This window comes from Larimichthys crocea, chromosome XVII (assembly GCF_000972845.2).
Source record: "Larimichthys crocea isolate SSNF chromosome XVII, L_crocea_2.0, whole genome shotgun sequence".
NCBI classification, from domain to species: Eukaryota; Metazoa; Chordata; class Actinopteri; family Sciaenidae; genus Larimichthys; species Larimichthys crocea.
In genome coordinates this window covers 12,639,521-12,662,040 of record NC_040027.1, presented here as the reverse complement: position 1 = coordinate 12,662,040, position 22,520 = coordinate 12,639,521, and the positions used below count along the sequence as shown (strand labels likewise).

Genomic DNA, 22,520 nt, shown 5'->3' with positions numbered 1-22,520 from the left:
TGCCATCCCCCCTTCTACTACTGTTGACATGCACAGGTATGCAAATGGTTGAACATGTTGGAGAGGTTTACATTTCAATAAGAAAAAACAACCTCTCTTCCTTTGTGTGGCTCGAGAGCTGCTTGTGCGGGCAGGCCAATACAATTTCCATTGGTCATTGGAGATGCAAATGTGCTTGTGGATATAAACAAATAAGTGAAGGGATCTATGAAAAGACGTGTGAATGGAGCTGCTTTTCACAATTACCCTTGCGTTTGTACACCATACAGTCCCGCAAAAGACTTGATAATGTGGCCTCTGCATTAAATGATTTCTTAAACTGTCATTTAAGTACAGAACTTTTCTGGAACATTTAAAATGTACAAAGTTTGTTTTGTAGCTTTGAAGTAATCTAAGACCAGAACTCTTGTAAAATAATTGCCTCCTAATAATCACCTTCGCCTGCAATGATTAAAGGCAATGAGAATGATAAGCATCTATCAGATACTGATAAACATATGACCGTGGCTCATGAGGTTTGCCCCTGGGGCAGCTCCAAACTGCCCCAGTTTCTCTGATATCCCAAATGACCATCCTTTCGTGGGATCAGGCCCGAGGGCGGCAAGTGTGTTGCTTCTTCTCAAGCTGCACTGTAAAAAAGAAAAGAAAAAAGAGGTGAGGCCACCTCGGGAAATCAGTCCTCACTTATGTGTCAACAAGGACATCCTTCTGAGAACACCTCCTCCTCCTCCTGATTTCACCTGCCCCTTGTCCCCACCGCCAACCCCCAATTAACTCGACATTCCTCTGTTCGCAGTGAATGCCCTGAATTCTCCCTGATAATTGTCCACACCCCGTAAAAAAAGGGGACTTAAAGATTACCCCCCTGCTTTTACCCTCCCTAACCATCTATTGTCACCAATGTGTGGGGTGACACTCTGATCTCCCAAGTCAGGCCTTCTTCTGCTCTGTTGTAGCTGTAATTGTCAGCTTTGACTCAAAGGTATTTTAATTCACCTCCAGCCCTCCCTCAGGGAAAGTGAAGGCAACACCGGCCTGAAGGCACAGACAGACAGATGAGTTAAGTTACTGTATCGCTGCATGACATGCATCATCACCACATGAACGTTTTATTTTTTCTTTTTGGTGTTGCACTTCAGTTTAAAGCCACCACACTCTGCAGCCTTGGCTTCTGGCGTGAGTCACTCCATCATTTCTAAACACCTCCACAGCATCCTCCCATTATCTGTCATCATTAGCCTTCTCGCCTGGTTGCTAGAGGAGGGAACAACCGCAATGCCTTTTATCTTTCTGTGTCACAAATATGCTGCAGTGTGAGCTTAGGTTACCAAATGATGACACCTCACTCACATCATTCATTTGTACTCAAGAATCTCTAAGGGAATGCACCTTAGATGTCACGAAATGCAGGAATGTACAGTATTTACGCACTATTAGTGCAGAAAACAGGCTCGCCCATCCCGGGGTGGAGTTGTCGCCTGTGATGTGGTTAGAGGGATGGTTTTGTGTGTGCATGTGTACACACCTAGTAACCATGTCTGCTCACGAATCCTCGGCACTAATTTCATATTTCAGCGCAGCCGCCTGTCATCGGCGCTCTTATCAAAAATACATACCAGACCATAATCACACAAGGACTGGATGCCAAAATACCTCAGAGCACATGAGCACAAATGAAAGATGAGAGGGGGGGAGAGGGAGGTGTGCTGGGGGGTTGTGACAGTGAAGGCAAAGAAGAAAATGGGACAAAGAGATGATACAGGTTAAATCGATCGCGGAGAGCAGCTGCTGAACTCGTGTATGATGTGAAATATCCACAAATGTTTGATTATGTTGCAGCACTCCCCCTGACAACACATTTCATTTCACAGCACTGTTACAAATCTCGGTGAACTGGATGAGATATGGTGCCACTTCTGGACATTAAGTGCAGGTTGCTTTCACGTGCACAGCATGAATTCTTGCATGAGTTCTTGTAAGGTATGTCTGAGTGTGTGTGTGTGTGTGTGTGTGTGTAGGGGGGGGTTGTATTTGTATAACATCAGCAGACATTAACCCCCTGTGTGGACGATTCACAAGTGTAGAGGCATGTCTGAACAGGTTACCATCTGCAACACAACACTGGGAGGTTGAGCAGAATCCATCCAGCATCTTGTAATTGCAAACCTGTGATGTTGGCTGAGACACAAAACATGCAGAAAGTATTCCGAGGATGTCACGAATGCTCAAATAATGTTGTGGCAAACTATTTGTAGTTTAGTTATAACGAAGCTGTTTTTGTGGGCGGCGGTGACTCACATTGCAGGGACTTGGCTTGGGGGAACTGGTGGATGGTGGTTCAAGTCCAGCTCCAACTACAGTACGGAGCGTGGACTGGTAGCTGGAGAGGTGCCCGGACATTGCTGAGGTGCCCTTGAGCAAGATACAGCTACACGGTTGCACATCACTCCATATTTGCATATCTATAAGTCCTTTACGTGTGTTTGGAGTTGTATTTCAGACTTATATGTGTAAAACCTGACTGAAAAAAGAATTTACCCTACAATTATTAATATTATCATCTGAATAGTAGATAGATTGAATTATGGCCATATTAAAGATAACCTGCACTGACTATTTCTCCAAATAAGAATGCTTATATACTTATATTACTTACTTGCTTTAAACCAAAACACATAGATTGATACTTTGATTTATCTGAGGGAAATTCTTCACAGTTACATGTACAAACACAAAACAGGTACATGATATATACAAGTAGTATAAATAGAATTAAAACACCATCAGGGAAAGAAGAACATATACATGCAGTGTATACAATGTGATTTATTCTTGATAGATAAAGTGTATCCTCTTTATTGAAATAAATAATAGGAATAAAAAGAGGAATGTGTCTGAAAACAAAATGATTTCAACTTTATGGCCAACAGTGTATCATAAAATATGCAAAAGAGAAATATAAATGAACATGTAAACACATTTCTTCAGCATAAAGCCAGTTCTGTCAGGACTCCCGGAGGTCCCACCTGCTGCAGGAGCGTCGCTCGCTCTCTTGTGTGTGGAGCGCGCACATCCACGTGTAGGCGGGGGGCTCACGAGGCAGAGGAGGGCGGCCAATCAGACGCGAGCACCGTTAGAGAGCTATAAAAGGCCGCGTGCGCCTCTCTGCAGCAGCATTCAGTCCGCGCGCTGCTTCCTCCTCCTCTCTCGTGCGCATCTCTCCTGCTGATTTTCACTTGAAGACGCTCGAGGACTCAGAGGATTTACTTCACCTGTTTGAAACTCTGAACCACTTTGGACGGGATTGACAAAGAAGAGGAGACAAATAAAATGCGTCTTATCCACAACATGACGACCATTGCGGAGTATCCAACACCCGAATACTCGGTGCCAAACCGGGTCATTAAAATGGCTGTGATAGGAGGCGGCGGAGTTGGGAAAACCGGTAAGAAAACGAGCACAGTGTTTGCAAATGTATAGTGATTTATTTGTGTTTTTATTCCGTTAATTAAGCGTCTAATTTAGTTTTTATTTTCTTCATTTCAGCGCTCGTGGTGAGATTCCTAACGAGGCGCTTCATTGGAGACTATGAGAGAAACGCCGGTGAGTTACTGACCCGAGTCTGAGGATGACATGAGCTGATCTGACTCCGTTTTTTTTTAATTGTTGAAATGTGGTTTGTTAAAATCCGTTTTGTTTCCTCTCTGTAAAGGTAATCTGTACTCCAGAGAAGTCCAGGTTGATGGAGAGCAAGTGACCATCCAGGTTCAGGACACTCCTGGTGTGGAGGTAAGAGCCAGTTCTTCCTCCTCAGACTTATTTTCTTTGGGCTGACTGTCAGGACAGAGTTCAACACATGAAAATCAGTTGAGGATAATCCAATACAAAAAAATTATAATCTAATTCACTGTCTGGCTGTTAAGATCATCTAAGCCTCTTGACTGGGCTCCAGTCCAAAAGCAAAGATCTGTATGTGTGTGTGTGTGTGTGTGTGTGTGTTTTTCTCCTGAAGTAGAGCCCTTCAGTCTGGCTGTCTAATCTCCCATTTAGGCTAATGGATGTCTGAGGCCAGGGTAAATGATACCCTGATCCAGATCCAGACTCCTCAATCACCCCACACCTCACTGTTCTCGAGGAGTAACCTTATAGCTCTTGTCTGACTCAGTCAGCATTCCAGTCATGACAAAAGATCAGTTGCAGAAAGTCAGGGAATGTTAAATCTGGCCTGAGTTCTGTTTTATTTGTAACTTAAGGACAGAGAATTATATATTTCCCTCTGAGCAAGTGTCTTGTGTTTTAATCAGTCTGCCCTTTTCTTTCCTTCCCAGATGACCGACAATGGCATCAGTCTACCTGATCATGTGACCTGCTCCATCCAGTGGGCCGACGCCGTGGTGCTGGTGTACTCGGTGACAGACCGCCGCAGCTTCGATTTGATCGATCAGCTGCACCAGCTGGTTGTCCGTGCAGGCGGTGCAAATATGCCCCCGGTAATCCTGCTGGCCAATAAGGCGGATCTGCTCCACCTGAGGCGGGTCGACTCGCAGCAGGGCCCCTTGCTGGCGGGAACACTGGGCTGCTCTTTCTATGAAGTATCAGCCAGCGAGGACTACAGCCAGGTGCACACGGCTTTCCACAGGCTGTGCTGCCAGCTAGCCAAGCAGCCGCCTCCGGCCTCCAACAACTCCGCCAGCACTGCCACGGAGAAGAGGCGCTCCACCCTCATCCCCCGGCCAAAGTCTCCCAACATGCAAGACCTGAAGAGGCGCTTCAAGCAAGCGCTGTCGGCGAAAGTCAGGACTGTCACCTCCGTGTGAAGAGGGAGGCTGGAAATTGAAAAAAGTGGTCCAGAGTGGCAAACGCATTGAAGGTGGAAGAAGACAGAAGATTCATGCCTCTACACTGACATCCTGTATCAGTTTGACTGAAACGGCAGGTGTGAAATAAACAGTGGTAGCCGGAGGCGGCTGAATCTTTACAGAGGTCGTGACCTCTGAATGGGCGGGTTTGTGTCCTGTCAGATACCGTGTGCGAGGAGGGGCAGCGAGGAGGTTCATCTGTCGAGGAGTCGACACAGAAGCAGCAGCGCGAGGCTGACTGAACCTCACTCAGACTCTCTGCATATAAAACTGTAAATCAAGCTGTCCTGGCAACAGCAGCTCTGAAGGACTCTGCTGCTTTATTTTTAGCTGCGCTGCCCATTGTGGCGCTTCTTTATTCAGAACTGCCACTACATAGCACCGCTGAGTGCCGGTATTAGTATAGCAGCTACTTGAGCCAGGGCACTGTGCAGCCGTGTGTTTGTTTGTGTACTCTCATACGTGTGTGACAATAAATGCAGTGTATATATATATTTTTTTGCAGCATCCTGAAACATCATTGTGCATGACAGAGTGATTTTAGATGGAGGTGGGGTGGGTGGGAGTTTTAGAGGGGCAGCAGACACTATGTAGCATGTGGAGTTTATTATCACTGATGCACTTTATAAAAAGGAATAATCCAAAGGGCCTATTGTTATTTATTTGTTACAAGTTCACTTTTTGTTCACAATAAAAATGATGTTGAATTTGACACCGACTCTGGTTTTTCATTTATAAGTCTGCACATGTGCAGACGGCACACTTGACTTTTTGAGTCTACAGTATGTGAAGTCCTTGGCTTTATAAGACAGACGTCTCTGCTATTGTGAAGGGGGGTGACTCACATTAAAAAAAAAAAGTCTGAGAGTCTGACTTATGAACAGACCTGGAAAAAAGATATGCTTTAAAACAGACATTATGAAAAGCATTCTCCAGAAGCTTCTCATGTCTTGAAATGTGTCTCTGAAAACTCAGTCCTTGATCCCCAGAAGTTAAAAACCGCCTGAGCCACAGCGCCGGAAGAGTCTGTGTTTTCATTAGGGACTCTTCTGAGAATCTCCCACATGATGAGGAGAAAATTATATGAAGTACTTCTCCAATAAAACCTGATGTGTGTTATTATATTAGTGATCTGTTTACGTACAATCCATAATCTAATTAGTGAACTCTGAATATCCTGTTCCAATCTCACAGAATCAAAACAGGATTTACCGGATTACTGCACTCTCTCTCTCCCTCTCTCTCTTTCTCTTTCTCTCTCTCTGACAAAATGTGGGAGACTTGTATCCACCATCGATTCAGGTGGGTGAAATTACAGAGCTCTAGCTGAGGTGATTCACGCTGGGGGAGAGTAAAGGGAGCGTAGGAGAAGGAGGAAGGTGTAGGCAAGCTCTTTAAGTGTGAGCCAATTATCGACCTTAGCAGACAGCGTGAAACGACTTGTTAATTATTCTGCTCTTATTTGTCACCATATGATGCGGCGAGCGAGGTGTGAACGGCTGCTAACAGAGAGTGTGTATTCACACCTTCTTTGAGTTCACACGCTTGACCCGCTCTTAACACAGCCTGGTCAAAAACGGCTAACAACTGATCCTGATGGACTGTGAAGAAAGCATCACAACGCCGTGTTTTGAAAAGTCGCTGATTTTATTGTATGAGCGTTTGATGTGCTGTTGTGATTTGACACCATTTTTTTTAGGAAAACAAAGCAGCTTTTAACAGATTTCTGTCCGCCACACACAAAAATGTACATTTCCTTTAGCGCCTCCAAAAAAATAAACTCAATACTTGTTTTTTTAATATAATAACGTGGAATTAAATCCACCAGAATACTCTGACATGAACAGGAATGTTGCTTCGTTTGTGTCATCATCTCTGCTTTCAACAGTGAATGTCATTACTCCGTGCTGTGCTCACACCTGATGAGGTGTTGGGACGCTTGCGGCACACGTGTCCTTTCACGTGTGCGTGCATCCGTTTCAACGTGACGACCTCCTAGACGCCGATATCAGGCAGCAGTCTTTGGGTAGTGAAGAGCAGCTCGGGTATATCCGTCGGCCTCAGTAATCTGGTGGACAGAACCAGCACCTGGAGCAGAACACAACAACATGACGCTCATTAGGAATAGGTCACCGTGTGTAAATCGACACTTTTAAATGAAGCAGACATGAATGTCAGGGGGAGTAATGTGCAAATTGGCAGTCACACAGGTACACGAATCAGGTGCCCTGGGAGCTGGTTTATTTTCTTAATTTGGTTTAATCACTTCCATGAAGGAGGTTATGACGTGAGCCCTGGTTGTTTTGGTTGTTTTTCTGGTGGCTTGTTGATTAAAAGATTTATTTTAGGTAGGTGATACTCTGAGGATGAGCTCGTGTGTCAAGAATGAGACAGGAGATCTGTATTTGCCCAATTATGGGAAGTGTTTTGAACCCTTCTCGAACAGAATATGTAATATTTTTGGATTAATCTGTTAAATTCACAGCTTTTTTTGTCATTCAGACCTCAGCGCCAGATTCATAAATGTCCAGTTCTTCAGACATGGACAGAACCCCAATGCTGGCAATATTTAGCACCTTAGAGGAAGTGCTGTCAATAAACAAAGTAAAAGTAACTTTGCTTATTCAGACATGAGACCAAAGTGTAAGGTTTCCATCACATTTACATAAAAAGGTGCATGTCTGAAAAGGGCTTTGTAACCACTGGGAACTCAAGCTGTGTGGTCTTCCTTCTATGTAAAAAAGAAACTTTTTTACATTCACCTATCAAGTCTACAGGGAGGGGAGAAGGTTTGACACTGAACAAAGATTTTAGGTGGAGTATGACCTTTAATTTGAATGAAAATAAAGTGTAGAGTCCTGCGGTGGCCTGAGGAATGAGTGATTGAAGTTGCTGTGGATACACTGTATGGTACAATCCACATCCAGGAGCTAAAAGCAAAAGTGACATGTGAATTGAGATCTATGGGAAAGATGGGAGCTGTAAATAGAGCCTGTGGTCAGACAGCTCATATTTGATGGCCGTGATGCTCGTGCATTAAGAACAGACTGATGATAATGACATAAAGAGGGATGGAAAATGTGTAAAAAAGGTGACGTGGTCAGATGATTCATCCTTCACCAAAGTCTTAAATGTGGCGCACACCAAAAGAATGGCACAGGCTTGAATGGTTGACCCAGTCAGTGAAGGTATCCGGTATCTGTTCTATTGTGCGGGACATTTTTGTTGGCACGATTTTGATCCACTTTGTCGCCTCAGAGGAAAGACTCGATACAAAGTTGTTGTGAGCGATCACCTTTATCCTCCTACGAAACATCTCTGTCCTGATGGGAGTGGTCTCCTCCAGGACGACAATAGGAGAGACGGTTTAGAAAAGTGACGGCACGCTGAAGTGAGTCATGTCCTGTATCTGTGTCACGTGGGTTCAGTCACTGGTCCTAACCCTTCAGGAGAACAGCAGCAGCAACATTGCGGATGATTTAATCATGCCTCCAATGGAGTTTAGAGATTGGTTGAATCAGCGCTAAGGCACACTGAAGCTGTTCTGGCAACATGTGGTGTGGCTCTGGAGGTACAGCGGGTCGTCCACTAATCAGATGATCGGTGGTTTGATCCCCGGTTCCTCCAGTCTGTATGTCGAAGAACCAAACTGCTCCCTGTAAGTCGCTTTGGATAAAAGCTAAATGACTAAATGTCAATTGAAGTACTTGAACTGAGACAATGCCACTGTGCCGAATTTAGCACACTACGTCAGGAAGTACGTCGTGTACACAGTGCACTGTGCACAAACTGAGATGCAGTGTTTTTGTTGGTTTTTCCTTTAAAGGTGTAGTGTGTCAGATTCAGGGGACTCTATTTACAGAATATGTAACATTCTTGTCAACATGCTGCTGGTCCTCTGTAACGGAGACCACCATGACAAACTAAGATCTTTCTAAATGTTTCCAAATGTATAGTTTCTCCTTCATGCTAGCTACACTAGATAGTCCTACACACCGATCCTGTCTGTATATTCCAAGATGTTCTATCAGTATATTTACAGTTGTCCCTCGCTATAACGCGGTTCACTTTTTTTTGTGTAATTTTGCATGTTTTTTTTTTTTTTTACAGTGTATTGTACAGTATGAACGTGCATTGTGTTCGGCACCGTCAGAGAAACTGTGAAATGAGTTACTGGTAATAATTTCTTATGTGTCAAACCTCGTAGACTGATCATTAAGATTAAATTTGTTAAAAATGTTTGGGCTTGAAAACAGGTTTTGATCTTTGGTTTCATTTACTAATACAGTATTGTACTTATTTTTGTTAAATCTGCGAAAGCATGAACTTTGAGAGTTTAAATAAGAGAGAAATGTGAGAAAATGTTAAACTTTGAGAGTTTAAATAAGAGAGAAATGTGAGAAAATGTTAAAAAAAAATTCTGGAAAAATGTCTGAAATGTCTGAAATGTGAGAAAATGTCAAAAAAATGTTTGAGAAAGGTGTATAAAAGTGTGTGGTTAGGGGTTTTACGGCCTTAAAACATGTATAATAATTGTAAAACTTACTTCGTGGATATCGTTTATTGCGGGTTATTTTTAGAACGTATCCCCCACGATAAACGAGGGACCACTGTATTGTCATGCAGCGTGTAGCTGAAGTCCACCTCCCCCCCTTGAGTTTTGCTTTCTAGTTCGAATAAGAGCCCTGCTGCTCTCGTGTTGTATAACAGAGAAGCTTTGTGTCCCTGCAGCAGTGTTGCTTTAACTCTGGGTCAGCACGTAAAATTGGCAAAGGAGCTGTTTTTAGTGGCAGAGTCGGTACGTTTCAGAGTTTAGCCCAAGTGCAAAACATTGCAGCTTATTTTCAGTGTGTAACTGTTCATTACCGTCTGGCCCACAGCCATCAATTACTAACACTTGCTTGTACACAGTATGTTCTGCACATATGTGCTAAGGCTGGAGTGTATGTGCTGAGGTGGGTATGTGTGTGGGCCAGCACGTTATTGTATAAGCTCGTCTTTATTCGCTTTTCCTGATTACAGACGGAAGGCTTTGATCCTCACCAGGCCTTTCATTGCCTCTGGCCTCCTCCTCGAAGCCTTTTATTAAGACTAACCCACATTACCCGGCCTGATCTCCTTTCCTCTTCTCCTTCCTCGCGCTCCCTCTCACACACAGAGGAAAAAAACGCATTCATCTGCATGTTTTGCATGTCAGTGTGGTCTGCATATGTAATCAGCACTTAAAACCACCCAGACACACAGGCGAACAGACACAACATCTCCTGTACTCGATTACTGTGTTAATGCGTGGAAAGATCAGATGGCGCTCTCACCTGTACACCTGATCTGAGCCACCTGCGAATGTAGGTCAGTGTTTATGTTGGTTCACTCAGCCTGAAATCTGAAGGGGGTCAGTTAAACCTGCCCTCAGAGAGTTACCTAAATGTGCCGGCAAGGTGCCTCCTCATCTTTATCTCTGATTACATCATGTTTTAGGACTAAAGAGTATAACAGAGATTTACGTTTGATATATACGTAAAATCTAGTAACTATGAAGGAACTATTTTTGCATTTGCAGCATTATTTTATGCACATTATGACTCTATTTTCTGTCTTTTAGGCGTTGTTTTAGTCATCACCCTGACTACGCCCTGAAGTCTTGTTCATGTGGAGTTTGATCCCAATTTATAGAAAGACCTAAAACATGAAAGCACAGTCACATCATACATGAATAAATTTATTCTTTTATTCCATTACATCAACCTCGCATTGATTTGCATTGAAGGGGTGAGAGACTATGTGCATGCTGAACAAACTCAGCCACGTTCATGCAGAGACTCACCTGGGTCCCTGGTTTGTGTGCGGCGACAACCTCTTTGATGAGACGGAGCTCTGAGGGTGTGACTCCGCCGACCAGGAAGAGGAAGAGCAGAGGGTTGTCGCTGGGGTGCGGGCGGCTCACCTGGAGTTAGGACGGGAAATTGCGATGGGGGGGGGTCAGTGGATTGTGTTTACCGTTACAGGACGGTCTGTGATAAGCAACCTGCTTTGTTCTGAGAACACTTAATCATTGCCTCCTCATATTATTATCTGAGTCTGTCTTTGTCTCCACACTGAGTCACTGCCCAGCCGGACACCTGAGATACTGTGGTGATACCAATGAGAGTGGACAGTATGCAGGTGGACAAACATGTTGACTTAGCTCACTTTTAGAGGCATTACATAGACCTTTAGACTCTTAAATCTTAATTGCGGTCCCAAAAATCAGCCTTTTCCCAATCTAGCACAACACATGCGGACACACAAACAACACGTTCCTCACAGGGTCAGGCATGCTGCTATGGCAAAATCACTACAAAATCACTTAAACATGAATTCTAACAGCAGGGTAAGGTCTGGTGTGTCTGCTGAGTGCGACTGGCTGCCGGTGGAATAATAGCTTTGTGCTATTGGTTGGCGAGCTGCAGTCAGGTCACATCTGCCGCCTGTGAATGCTAACCAGGCAATCAGAGCCGTAGGGGGGCAGAGCCGAGGAGAGAGTGGCTGTACACGTGAAGCACAGGCATGCTTGGGTGGAGCGTGTCGGGGATGATTCGACATGTGTTTTGGCGAAAAGAAATGTGAGAACAAGTGTTTTCTAGTGTGTATTCTGCTGCGTGTTATATTTTCTGTTTCAAGACAGATTCCGTGGCGCTTCATCACAGACACCCGAGCTCCATGTGCGAGTAGATTACCACATGCATGTTTAATGGATCAGAGGACACGCCGCAGCCGAGAGGGTTTTGAACCATGTGTACTACCATGGGATAAACAAGCAGGAAGTGTGAAGAGAGAAGTGTTATTCTATGTTCTGATGATACGATATCACATGCTGCACGCTCCGTTTTCTTGATTGAATTCTCATGACCTGAAAGCTTTAAATTATCAAGCTGCTGGCAGTGAGCTGCTTTTGTCTCAGGAAACATAATGTACGAGTAGCTCTTAACTGGTCCAGCCTCAGGGTGCTAATTTTCTTTTAGACATCAAATCACACTCCACACATAGATCATTGTAAAACACATTCAGGTGACTTCCATTCATCCATTCTGCCTGTGATGAACTGAAGACTTGTCCAGGGTCTATCTCACCTCTCGCCCAATGTCAGTGGGGATCAGCTCCAACCCCTACGACCCTCATAAGAATAAGCGGTTGTGTGAAATGGACGGATTCTGCCTGTCAGCTGGTTAAAACCCAGGAGCTTTTTGCTGTAAAGAGTCAACAACCAAACAACCGCCATCTTGACGGGCCTCCCAGCGCTTTCAGATGATCCAGAACTCAGCGTGCCCGGTTTTGCAATCAACCCAAAAAGTCACATGTTACCCGGCGATCATTGAGCTCCACTGGCTACCTGTAGCCGCCTGCATTAAATTCAAATTGCTAATGCTGACTACAAAGTAGTCTCCACCTATATATTGCCTCATCCAATGAACGGCGCCTGGCTCTGCCACCCGTACACTCTCTTCTCGTCTGTTGTTCCCCGTTGGTGGAACGTCCTACCAGTTTCTACCAGATCAGGGGCGTCCCTCTCTACCTTCAAAAACCTCCTGAAGACCTCCAGCTCTCCAGAGAATACCTCCTCTCCAACACTACTAACAACTGGACATGTTAAATCTATCCCCCTCTTCAACTGTCACTTGATTCTATGCAAGTAGTGCTAACTTTAAAATAAAAGCACTGCTCTACAAATTTATTTATGATTTTCATGTTTGGAACGCGGGCATGTTTCCAGTGTTGCTCAAGTCAGTGAGTTCTTAATTCCTGATGTCGAACGTCTGATCATTTTCCTAAATTTCATCATCACTCCTAAAGTATGAGACTCCAAAGCGCACTCAGTGCCCTGAACTGTCACGTTCCTGTTGAACACGTGAAAAACCTTCACAAGAGAGTTAGTGCAAGAGTTGGAGAGAAAGTGCTGGGTCCTCACTGAGCAACAGTTTTGTATGCATACAGCAAACTGTGCACTATATATCCTGTGAAGCTTCTTGCTGGTGTTCGTCAGATGGAGGAAGTGCGGCTGAAGCCAGACTTCCAGTACAATTGGGACTCTGTCTAAACAAAGACTAAACATAGAACCTCCAGACACAAACTTGTGCATACACCATTTGGTTAAGATGACAGTCTCAGCGACTGCGCATAAACTCTCACTTGGTCGTAATCCAGACTGTGAGGTCCGGCGTGTTTAATGATACAAGCAGCAGAGTATACAGTGGGCTCTGTGGTTAAAAATAGAAGTTTTATTGGAGCGTTTTATTGCATAAAGGGCGTGCACTGCACTCCTATAGAGTTCAGGTTTATAGGTTGAGTCTGTCTGAGTTGGTGATTCGTGGGCCAACTTTCTTAATTTGTATAAAACCAGGCCACGGTTACACAACGAGTCTAATTCCTCCCCCCGGGTAATCATGAGTTTAAGCAGGCCCAGATGTGGGATAATCAGAATGTGGATAGAGATCAGCTCTGCGGTGGATATACATTACCCACAAGCCCAAAACTACATGTCTGGTGAAGAAAAGCATTTGGCCAAAAATATTAACATAACCCCAAAATTCAGCTCTTTGTGTCTCTCTGAGAAAAACAATAACGAAGTCAATGATTTGAAAGAAGCAAATCCAACTGCATTGTTTTAAATGTTGCATTGTTACACTCCCAGTATGCCAAACCTTTGATAGTTCAGATGATCAGTGTATTTGTCTCTAACCCTGCAGACTCAAACTCGCTTCATCTTCACAGTTCCCGATGAAGGAATGGTCTATATATTTAGCAGTATGGTCCGTGTGCATCGAGGGTGCAAAAGCACCTTGTTTTTGGCGTGTGACTCGTCCTCCACCCAAACCTACAGTTTTGGAGCAACCTTTATGAAACATCCATCAAACAAACAAACCACTCCCGTGAGGTCTATCTGTGACAGGTCATATTTTTGTCACTGCTCTATGGGCTCCCACTATTTTTGAGGGGTGTGGGTCATTCATGTAGGGAAGAAAACTGCGCTTTAAAAAATGTGAAATGAAAAGAAGCAGCTGCTGACTCCATGTGGAGACACGTGGCTGTTTGGCCTATAAAGTGTGATTCTTGTGCAAATGCTCCCCCGCATTGTGTTTTTCCTTCAGCTCCTGGCTGTTAAATTAAATTAATAACTAAAATTACGGGTAAATATAAGTCACATAGTGCTGGTTTAATCGGCCTCCTAGGGTAAACACTGCATATGTGCAGAGAGGCTTACTCAGCAAACTGTCAAATCAAGTTCAAGCAAATGGAAGAAGGCACTTTATTGTCCACAGCAAGTAGTCGGCAAAGAAGACGTGACAGCGCTGAGCACATTATGTAAAAACGTGTGTGTTTGTGTGTGAGCGCATGAGAACGCCTGACCTTCATGAACATGCTGAAGCCGGTCTTGAGCAGGTCCGTGAGTCCTCCGGACATGTGCTCGATGTCGGGACACTCAAGTCTGTCGGGGTGGAAAACTTCCTCCAAGATCTGGCGCAGGAAAGGACGATAGGTCGCCTGGAAAACACAAACAGCAAATAACACACTTGAACACAATAGTTGGACAACCAAAAAAAAACGGAAACACCTACACCGACAACACCGTTTCATTTTATATATACAGATGTGTCAAGTGTGGTTATTCTACAGTGAGCAATCTGTATATGAATATGTGTATAAACGGGATTGAAGGGCTGTTGGCATCTGTGTGTTTATCACAGAGAGCTCTTCTCTGAGCCTCTGCATGTTTGTGTGAATGGACGTGGGTGGGAAAGACAGTGGAGTTATAAACAGCCGTGGTCGACCCAAACAGGCCTCTAACTTATGAGTCACTTCAGGGAGAAGAGCACTGCTGCAATGAGGCTGGATGTGGCTAAAAACAGCAACATGATCCGTTATGAATGAGTTGTCAATACCTGAGCTTCTTAACCCACTTTTTTTCTGGAAAGAGATGCTGCTGAAGTTTCAGCCATGCCAGCACTGTGGCTCTAGGTTTTTGGCAATATCTCGTCCGATATGTCCAGTACGTTCGTCCAGACTCAAATATCTCATGAACAATTTCTTTTGTGAAATGTTTTAACTGGACGGATCACGATGAGAGCTGTTAAACACATTAATAAGCCGCGTTTCTGTCTCTGTTCTAAGACGTGCATGTTGTTTTGTATGTTTCTATCTTTGCACGCTGAGCTGAAGCAAACACTGTCCGCTCTTCGTGTGCAAAGTCTTGAATGACAAAGTTTATCTTGTACTTGTTTTTTTATGGCTGATTAGCAAATGTTACTCATTGCACTCATGGTAGCACAGTGACATGGCATTTTAGCCACTGTAGACTCTTGCTTTTCTAGCGACAGATGACAAAAAGACTGTGTTGATGTTTGAGAAAAACATCGCGTGCTGAAGGTCAACCATATTTTATATCTTATTTTTGATTAAGCTGAGTGTCTCTGTGCTGATGAAAAACAGCTCTATGAACATATTGACACGCTCATATGACATAACCTGCTTCTCCATTACAATCAACAGCACCTGGCACACTTTTCCATAGTCATGAGCTGCCCAGCTTTCACAAAAACAATATTTCATCACCTTTTCTGGTTCATTTTGAAAGTTTAAAAAAAGGCATTTTTAAATAAATTGTCGACGTCCTTCTAGGCAGCTGAACTTCTTCATCTTCAGCTATTAAAAAGTGATCCGTGAAATGAAGAAGAAGAAGAAAAAAAGGGGCTTTTTCTGCTCAGCTACATGGGACAGAATGTACCGTTTGCAAACCTCAAAGCTCGTGGATCAAGAATTCAAGGACTTTTTTTTTTTTCCACAGGAGTGAAGTTTGCTGTCTCAGAGAACAATAAAGACCCAGATAAGACTTGGCAGCGCTACATTTGAGTAACTCTGAACAGTCTTAAAATAGACACGCTGAATATCTTTCGTACTGGATAAATTCCCTCATTTTACATGAGGCTAGAGTTACTGACACATTGAGGCCGTATGCCAACATTTTGCGCAAGTTGGGGAACATAACGTTTCCATTGGGACTTTTGAAAGGAATATCTGAGCACTCAGCAAAGCATCCACCTCCCCATCTGTTGATTAAAGCATTAAGTACACACACCTACACACACACGCACACACACACACAATGTTGTCCAAATGTTAATGCATCCAGGTGTTTCAGCCCACAGGCATCCTCTCACCTTAATATGGACTTATCAGCATGTATCATACTAAACTGACACCTGACAGCCTCCCACTCCTCCAGTCCCAGAGGAGCAGCCAGATTAGGTTTGGGGAAGTCCTGCTGTCCAAATCATGGATTATATAAACTAATATTTACCTCTATCAGCACGATTTTTAGTGCATGGGTCAGCTCGCACAAACTGAGCTCGGGGTAAACACATTAATGATTCACCTCCGGCTAAATAACACGCTCGCGCCCACAATTACACAAGCAACAGCATCTCGGGTATAAACAAACCAATCCAACCCACAGTCACGCACACACTCCATTCTCTATCCAAAAGTAGCTAAAAGCAATCCACAGACACCCACATGATAAAAACAATATTAGAATTAGTCATATGATAATGCCGGCCGCTTAAATATTTGTCTGTACACACACACATACACACACACACCCTCACACGGCAGTATCAGTTTCCCCCACAGGATTTCTTGGCGTAGAGGCGGATGAACAAATTAATGTTGCAAAACAACACGGTGACAACATCGAAAACACACACACAGAACACAGAACACAGAACAGAACAGACTGGAATGTCTTTTGGAAATAATTATAATTAAACACGCCAGATAAATTCTCACGTGCGCTCTGTACTCCTTTTTTTCCCCCATTTTTAAAAAGAAAACAGTGCATATCCTGTGCTCTGTCTTTAAAAGGGTACACTGTGTTCTCCTCCACAGTTAATTGAATATGTTATGTCTCGTTTGTTTAATCCGTACAAAAACCAAAGTGTAAAAAATGACAATTTGTGGTTTGACAGGGAGGTTATGGCCCAAATGTTTCCTTGGCAGGTCACAGTGACTTTCTGAAGTCGCCACTGACTGTCTCACAGCAGTAGATATGTCTCTGGTGTACGAATACCCACCAACTTCATTGAATTTCTTATCTTGTATCCGACCTAAATACAGGCATTGGAAGTGCGCACAACTTCAAAAATCTGCATTTCACTTACTTTGCTTAGTTAACTGGGCTCTGGTTCTCAGGTGTAAATCTATTAGTGAGATAGACAAAGACACTGTGAAGGAGGTGATCTATGTCGCTTAGGCACAGTGGAACATTAAGGCACATGGTTGAGATCAACAAACGAATGAAGTTGGCACATTGTGGTGAAAAATACAATTCGGGAGGAGTGCCCATCAGGCATGCCGGGACAAATCCTGCGTCTGTTGGCTGGTGGACTGGTTAGAAAAAGTCCAGACAGGGCCGGGTGTCTGGCTATGAGAACAGTGTTTTGACGACATTTCTCAGTCTAGAACAGAATGAGTAATTACGTCTACCATCTGATAGTTGCGTCATCTTCATTGTCTGGCAAAGACAGACATCAGATGTTGGTTGTTTCATCCTCAGATGTCCACGTTGTTCAGGAGCCTGGAGGTGGATGGCACGCAGAGTCTCTTTGTTCCACTTCCACTCATGGAACCTGAAGAAGCTCCTGTTCACGATGTTCATAACGTATCGCCCATGTGCCACAATCTGTCAGATGTTACAATGGTTTATTAATAGTTACATAAATCCCGTCACGTTGCTTCACACTGACTGTTTCTCTGACGTGCAAGAAATCAAGCGCCACCCCATCCGGTGAGGTTAATAGATACCTTTAGACTCCAGCTATTATCGGCTCCTTCGCTCATTGATGTATTTTTTGACATAAGGGTGCACGAGTGCTGATCTGATGAATCATGATTGGAATGAACAGAGCGTGATTGGAGCCAACAGAGAAACTATGATCTTTTCATTCATATTAATTCAATTTGATGTCGTCAATATAACCCTCATCTTAAATGAGCAGCGACCCATTGACCCGCTGCGACCTTATTCGAGGCTTTGTGAGAAAAAAAACAACAACTCAAATGACCGACGTTAAAAAAAAGAAAAGAGTAAGAGGTTCTGAACCGTGTCCTAGAGGAGGAGAGCTCTGCACTTCAAGAAAACCTTTAATCAGGGTAGGACATCATGACCGGTAACAGGTTCTGGCATCATTGGTGAAGGAGATGCATGGTGAGAGAGGCTGATGGATTTCTCAAGAACAGCCAGTAGCTGGCAGATCTCACGCTGTTCTACTTTTATATTAAATCATTTTCCTAATTCAGCAGGAACGGGAACACACAGTTCTGTCCTAAAAGAGACACTTTGTTGGTAACATTCATGTACCTGAACTGTCACAGACTAAAATATGTATCATATCTTATGTCATTCAGCTGCACTGAGATTTTTTTTCATGGTTAGAGAGAAATACCGCTCACATTTGGCTTTTGCTTCTAAAACTCATCTGGAAAAAAAAAGACTTTGATGTGTGCACACAGCGATTATGATTTTTTTTTTAAGCTGCACAGAATTAAACATTTGCTGCCCTTGTCTTTGTGCTATAAATATGATGGCTTAACTTTTACAAAGATCCGGAATTCCGGACGTCCCTCTCCCGAGCAACGTGCTCCAGCTTCTCCTGGGTGATCTAGAGGTGTTGCCAGGCCAGATGGGCTATGTAGTCCCTCCAGCGGGTTCCTGGTCTGCCCCGGGGTCTCCTACCAGTTGCACGTGCCCGGAACAACGTACCCAGGATGCATCCTAATCAGATGCCTGAACCTCAGATGGCTCTTTTTGATGATGAAGGAGCAGTGACTCTCGACTCCGCGCTTCCTCCGGATGTCCGAGTTCCTGAGTCCAGGTTATGTGCTGGACTATTTCTTGGTTGGGACCAGTTACCCAGCAACCAGTACACTCCTGAGGAACGTACTGGTCCCAATCTTGGAGCTACGCTAAGCAAAGCTGGCTGGTAAATGTAGCTTTATATTTAGAGTACAAATTAATCAATCTTCTCTCTGGACAAAAAAGCAAATAAACATATTCCCAAGAAGGCGAACTCTTTGTTTAAGGATCACTCTAGATGTGGCTAAAATTGATGAAATACTCCAATTCCTCCAATGAGAATCAGGCTTTTCCACTAATAGCGATATGATTGGATGAATGACTTGTGTAAGAAAATTAGAAGCATTAATCAACACTAAGAAAAAGAGAAACGCATAAAAGCTCCTGCACTTGTAAAGCTTTTGTTCATTCATGTCCATGTATTTAAGGAATAATTACGACCTCTGTTGAAAGTCTTGCGTTGACTAACCTTTTTGCTCCTGACCTATAATTCTCTTACAAGTTACCCAATCACCGTGAAGGACAGCGACAGCGAAGCTGCACTGTTGACTATCCGTAAGAAAAGGTAAGAGCGTCTTCATGAGGACAAAGCTTTTGAGAATCACACAGAGGCCTTTCTGAGTTATATAAGCTGCAAGAAACAGGCGGTTTATGAAGAGGCTCTCACAGTGAACTCCTTCTTCTGTGCTGTGTGCATCTGTGACGCAAGCCGGAGAGGCACAAAAGCAACGAAGGCCAGAGGTCCCTCCGCTAATTTCGTGTGCTTGTGTTACTGCCACAGCGAGAGTGGGAAAAAAATAAGTAAATAAAACGTGTGAAAGAAACCAGCTGTCCGTATGAACGATGTTATCTAAACAGTCTGCCTTTCTTAGGTGTGCTGGGGAATGTTGGTGCAGGCTGCGATGCTGGATTGTAGTCGATGTGTGTGACTGTCTTGGCTGAAAACATCAAAGATGTTGGATCAGTTAAGCGAAAGCACCGTGCAACTCAAAGTGTGTGTGTGTATTGATGTCAACGGTCTGTGTTTGTGTGTCTTAGACCTGGTGAACTCCATCGCTGGCGGTATAGACGGAGCGCAGCTGCTTCAGGTGATCTCTGGTGTTGCTAAGACCTCGGAGGGTCTCGAACATCTCCTCCACGGCAGAGTGTGCTCGCTCTGTGGTCAGCTCCTCTGGGTTTGCACAACCTAACAACACACAGATACATGAGAAAGACATTATATATGAATGCCAAGAGTGTGACAGGGTCACTGTCGTGTGACTTTTTCTGCACACGATTCACATAAAATCAGAAACACCCCACGTTTCTCAAAACTGACCTGAGAAAAGAAAGCTAAACGTGCAAGAAAACATTTGCATCTGCGAAAAATTGCCCGTAAGATGTTGATTTTAGCGAGTAATTTTCTCAGCTGGGTGTGCGCTGAAACCAATTATCAAGATAAACGCATGGCAGCAAGAGGACAAGAGCTCCTTTATTCGAGCAGAAAACGCTGCTGTCTAATCAAAAGCTAATGTTCCCTCCTCTCTAAAGAAGTGCGTAGGGAAGCAAAGACCCCGCTGTGAAACAAACCCAAAATGACAGAGCATAAGATAAAAGGAGAAACAAACAGAGAGGCTATGACAAAAAGAGAGTGGGCGGTTGCAGGAAAAAAAAAAGAGCATAAGTGTGTGAAAGTGAAGTAAACAGAGAAAAGAAAGTGAGAGGATGGAGAGAACGTGAAGGAAGACAGAGGATGGTCGCCAAGCAGGCGGTTTACTGTTGGCAAAGTAGGTCGACTGGCACCTGCACTTCCCCCTCGCTCTGCTCAGGAATGTAGCTGCTTTCTGTTAACAAGACGATCGGCTATAAAAGATATAAAAGCAAACCTGAAATCTGTATCAGCAAAGCTAAAACTGAGAGGCTTGTAACAACTAACAAGAACTCTAACATCGACGCCATAAATTTAAAAGCACATTTATGCTTTTACACAGCACTTTGGAATAAGCTGCACTTCAGAAGAATTATTCCATATTTTCAGACTTTCGTGGACTGGAACGTTAAGCTCCCACTTCCTCCAAGTTAAATGCTGTAAACTGGGTGCTGGGATAAGAAGATTAAGTTACAGGAGCCATTTCACGTCTTCTTTCTCTCAGGGTCGTTGACAGACTCTGTGATACAACGCGCATGTAACACCTCTTAACACTGGCCTATTTGTAAAAGAATTGTGCACAACATTGAACTACATTCAATATGTTGCAGCACAATTATCTCCTCTGCTGTTCTTGGAGGGTCACGATTAAACATGATATAGGTCATGCACAAAAACACGCATTAGTATACTAACATCTGCTCAACAGCGCCACACAAAAAGTGCTGCTGAAGTTGAAATGTCTTCAGTTTTTTCAGGTATTTGGTATTAAAGTCTGTGTAAAGTAAGAATAAATATGCGTTCTGAGACGCGTATTTGAGCCATTTTGAAGCGACTGAAACGTGTCAGATGAGTTCAGAAAATGACATGACGAACTTTGAAACACTGAGAGAGATGAATTCATCCCTATCTCTCTGCTCAGGGTGGCCTCAGCGTGTCATCGAGCCACCCTTTAAGGACCGCCCACAAAATCCTGAGACTGAAAACTGATGAAAAACCTCTAACTCTTTCAGTAATATATTGTTCAAAGTCTTTTCACGTGTTTTCAGCAACTAGTTTCCAACATATTTAATGTTCTATCTCAGACTTGCCTTTACATGGACTTAAAGAAATCTGAATTTGGACCTGGCCTGGTGTTATATAAAAAGTCATCACTGTGTTATTACAATTCATCCTGAGGGCAGACATCAATACCAAATTTCATAGCAAACCATTTAATGAAAAGCTAACAAGACATTTAATGAAAAGACAACTTCAGGGTGGCGCTAAAGGAAAAGCCAGCAAAGTCAGCATGATTCATACTCTGGGGACCATGAATGTCTGGTTCAGATGTCAGTCTGAACCAAAGTAGTGGACCAAGCAACATACCAATATGCCATCCCTAGAGTCATGCTGCTACCACAGTGTTATAAAATGTGGTCTAATTGAGGTCAGATGCCTTTAAATAAAATGTTAAATCGAAGTGATAAAATGCAAAATGCAGAAAACTGGGTCATCCCTATCAGTAACACAAGATACTTTATGCTTTTCTCTTAGTAAAAGGTATCTTAAACTGGCAACCACTCCACCTTTGATTAGATTAATAAGGCTCAAAAGGTTTTGCATGACTTCTGCCATCATGGGATCACAACCAAAAACCCAGAAACTCAATCGAAGCTCTTATTCAAGATTATATAACAACATGTGAGCTCACATAATGTACAGCCCTACTTAGCAAATGAAACTCACACTGCATACGTGAGAAATGAGTTGCAGATAAAATGTGCAGGATATGTATGTCCCTTTATGGACACTGATGGACTGGCTTTGCCTGTAACATAGTGTAACTTGATGTTAGAGAAGCTGATGTTACCCTCTTACTGTAAAGACAAGATATAACTTTCACAAGACTGAAAACTGACCTGCAAAAATACTTTCCTTCAGTTTATTTGGTACATTATACACGCTGAGGAATGCACCAATGTCAGCACTGCCGGATAACGTACACTGAACAGCTTGACTATGTCAAGCTTTAATCTCTGTTATTTGTTCCCTTTTTCCTTCCCTTATAGACGATATCAAATTTAGCACGGCGGGTTTTTGTTTTGAGTTGCCGTCTCGAGGAATGTAAAGCGTCTAGCCTGGTGGTTTGCTCTCCTGTGCTGCTGCT

General features: G+C 43.5%; 2 protein-coding genes across 2 annotated transcripts in view; one reads left to right on the top strand and one right to left on the bottom strand.

The window, feature by feature from the left end:
- The first annotated feature begins 3,155 nt into the window (after positions 1-3,155).
- rasl11b (RAS-like, family 11, member B) lies at positions 3,156-5,364 on the top strand. The gene is made up of 4 exons (XM_010731004.3): positions 3,156-3,445; positions 3,547-3,603; positions 3,713-3,789; positions 4,329-5,364. Exons 1-4 carry the CDS (start codon positions 3,331-3,333, stop codon positions 4,815-4,817), a joined length of 738 nt encoding a protein of 245 aa, XP_010729306.1. The 5' UTR covers positions 3,156-3,330; the 3' UTR covers positions 4,818-5,364.
- A 1,121-nt stretch (positions 5,365-6,485) lies between these two features.
- The window catches only part of scfd2 (sec1 family domain containing 2), an 85,361-nt gene continuing 69,326 nt past the window's right edge, over positions 6,486-22,520 (bottom strand). Inside the window, exons 6-9 of the mRNA XM_010731006.3 lie at positions 19,785-19,930; positions 14,244-14,378; positions 10,684-10,803; positions 6,486-6,947 (exon numbers count right to left, since the gene is read on the bottom strand). Of these exons, the coding sequence (XP_010729308.3) occupies positions 6,855-6,947; positions 10,684-10,803; positions 14,244-14,378; positions 19,785-19,930 (494 nt within the window). The 3' untranslated portion in view covers positions 6,486-6,854. The remainder of the gene's footprint in view (positions 6,948-10,683; positions 10,804-14,243; positions 14,379-19,784; positions 19,931-22,520) is intronic.

Bases quoted from the DNA above. Each gene is read 5' to 3' on its own strand.
- rasl11b (XM_010731004.3), top strand. From the start codon at position 3,331: ATGCGTCTTATCCACAACATGACGACCATTGCGGAGTATCCAACACCC. The intron at 3,446-3,546 runs GTAAGAAAACGA...TCTTCATTTCAG, and splicing joins CGGCGGAGTTGGGAAAACCG to CGCTCGTGGTGAGATTCCTA. The intron at 3,604-3,712 runs GTGAGTTACTGA...CTCTCTGTAAAG, and splicing joins AGACTATGAGAGAAACGCCG to GTAATCTGTACTCCAGAGAA.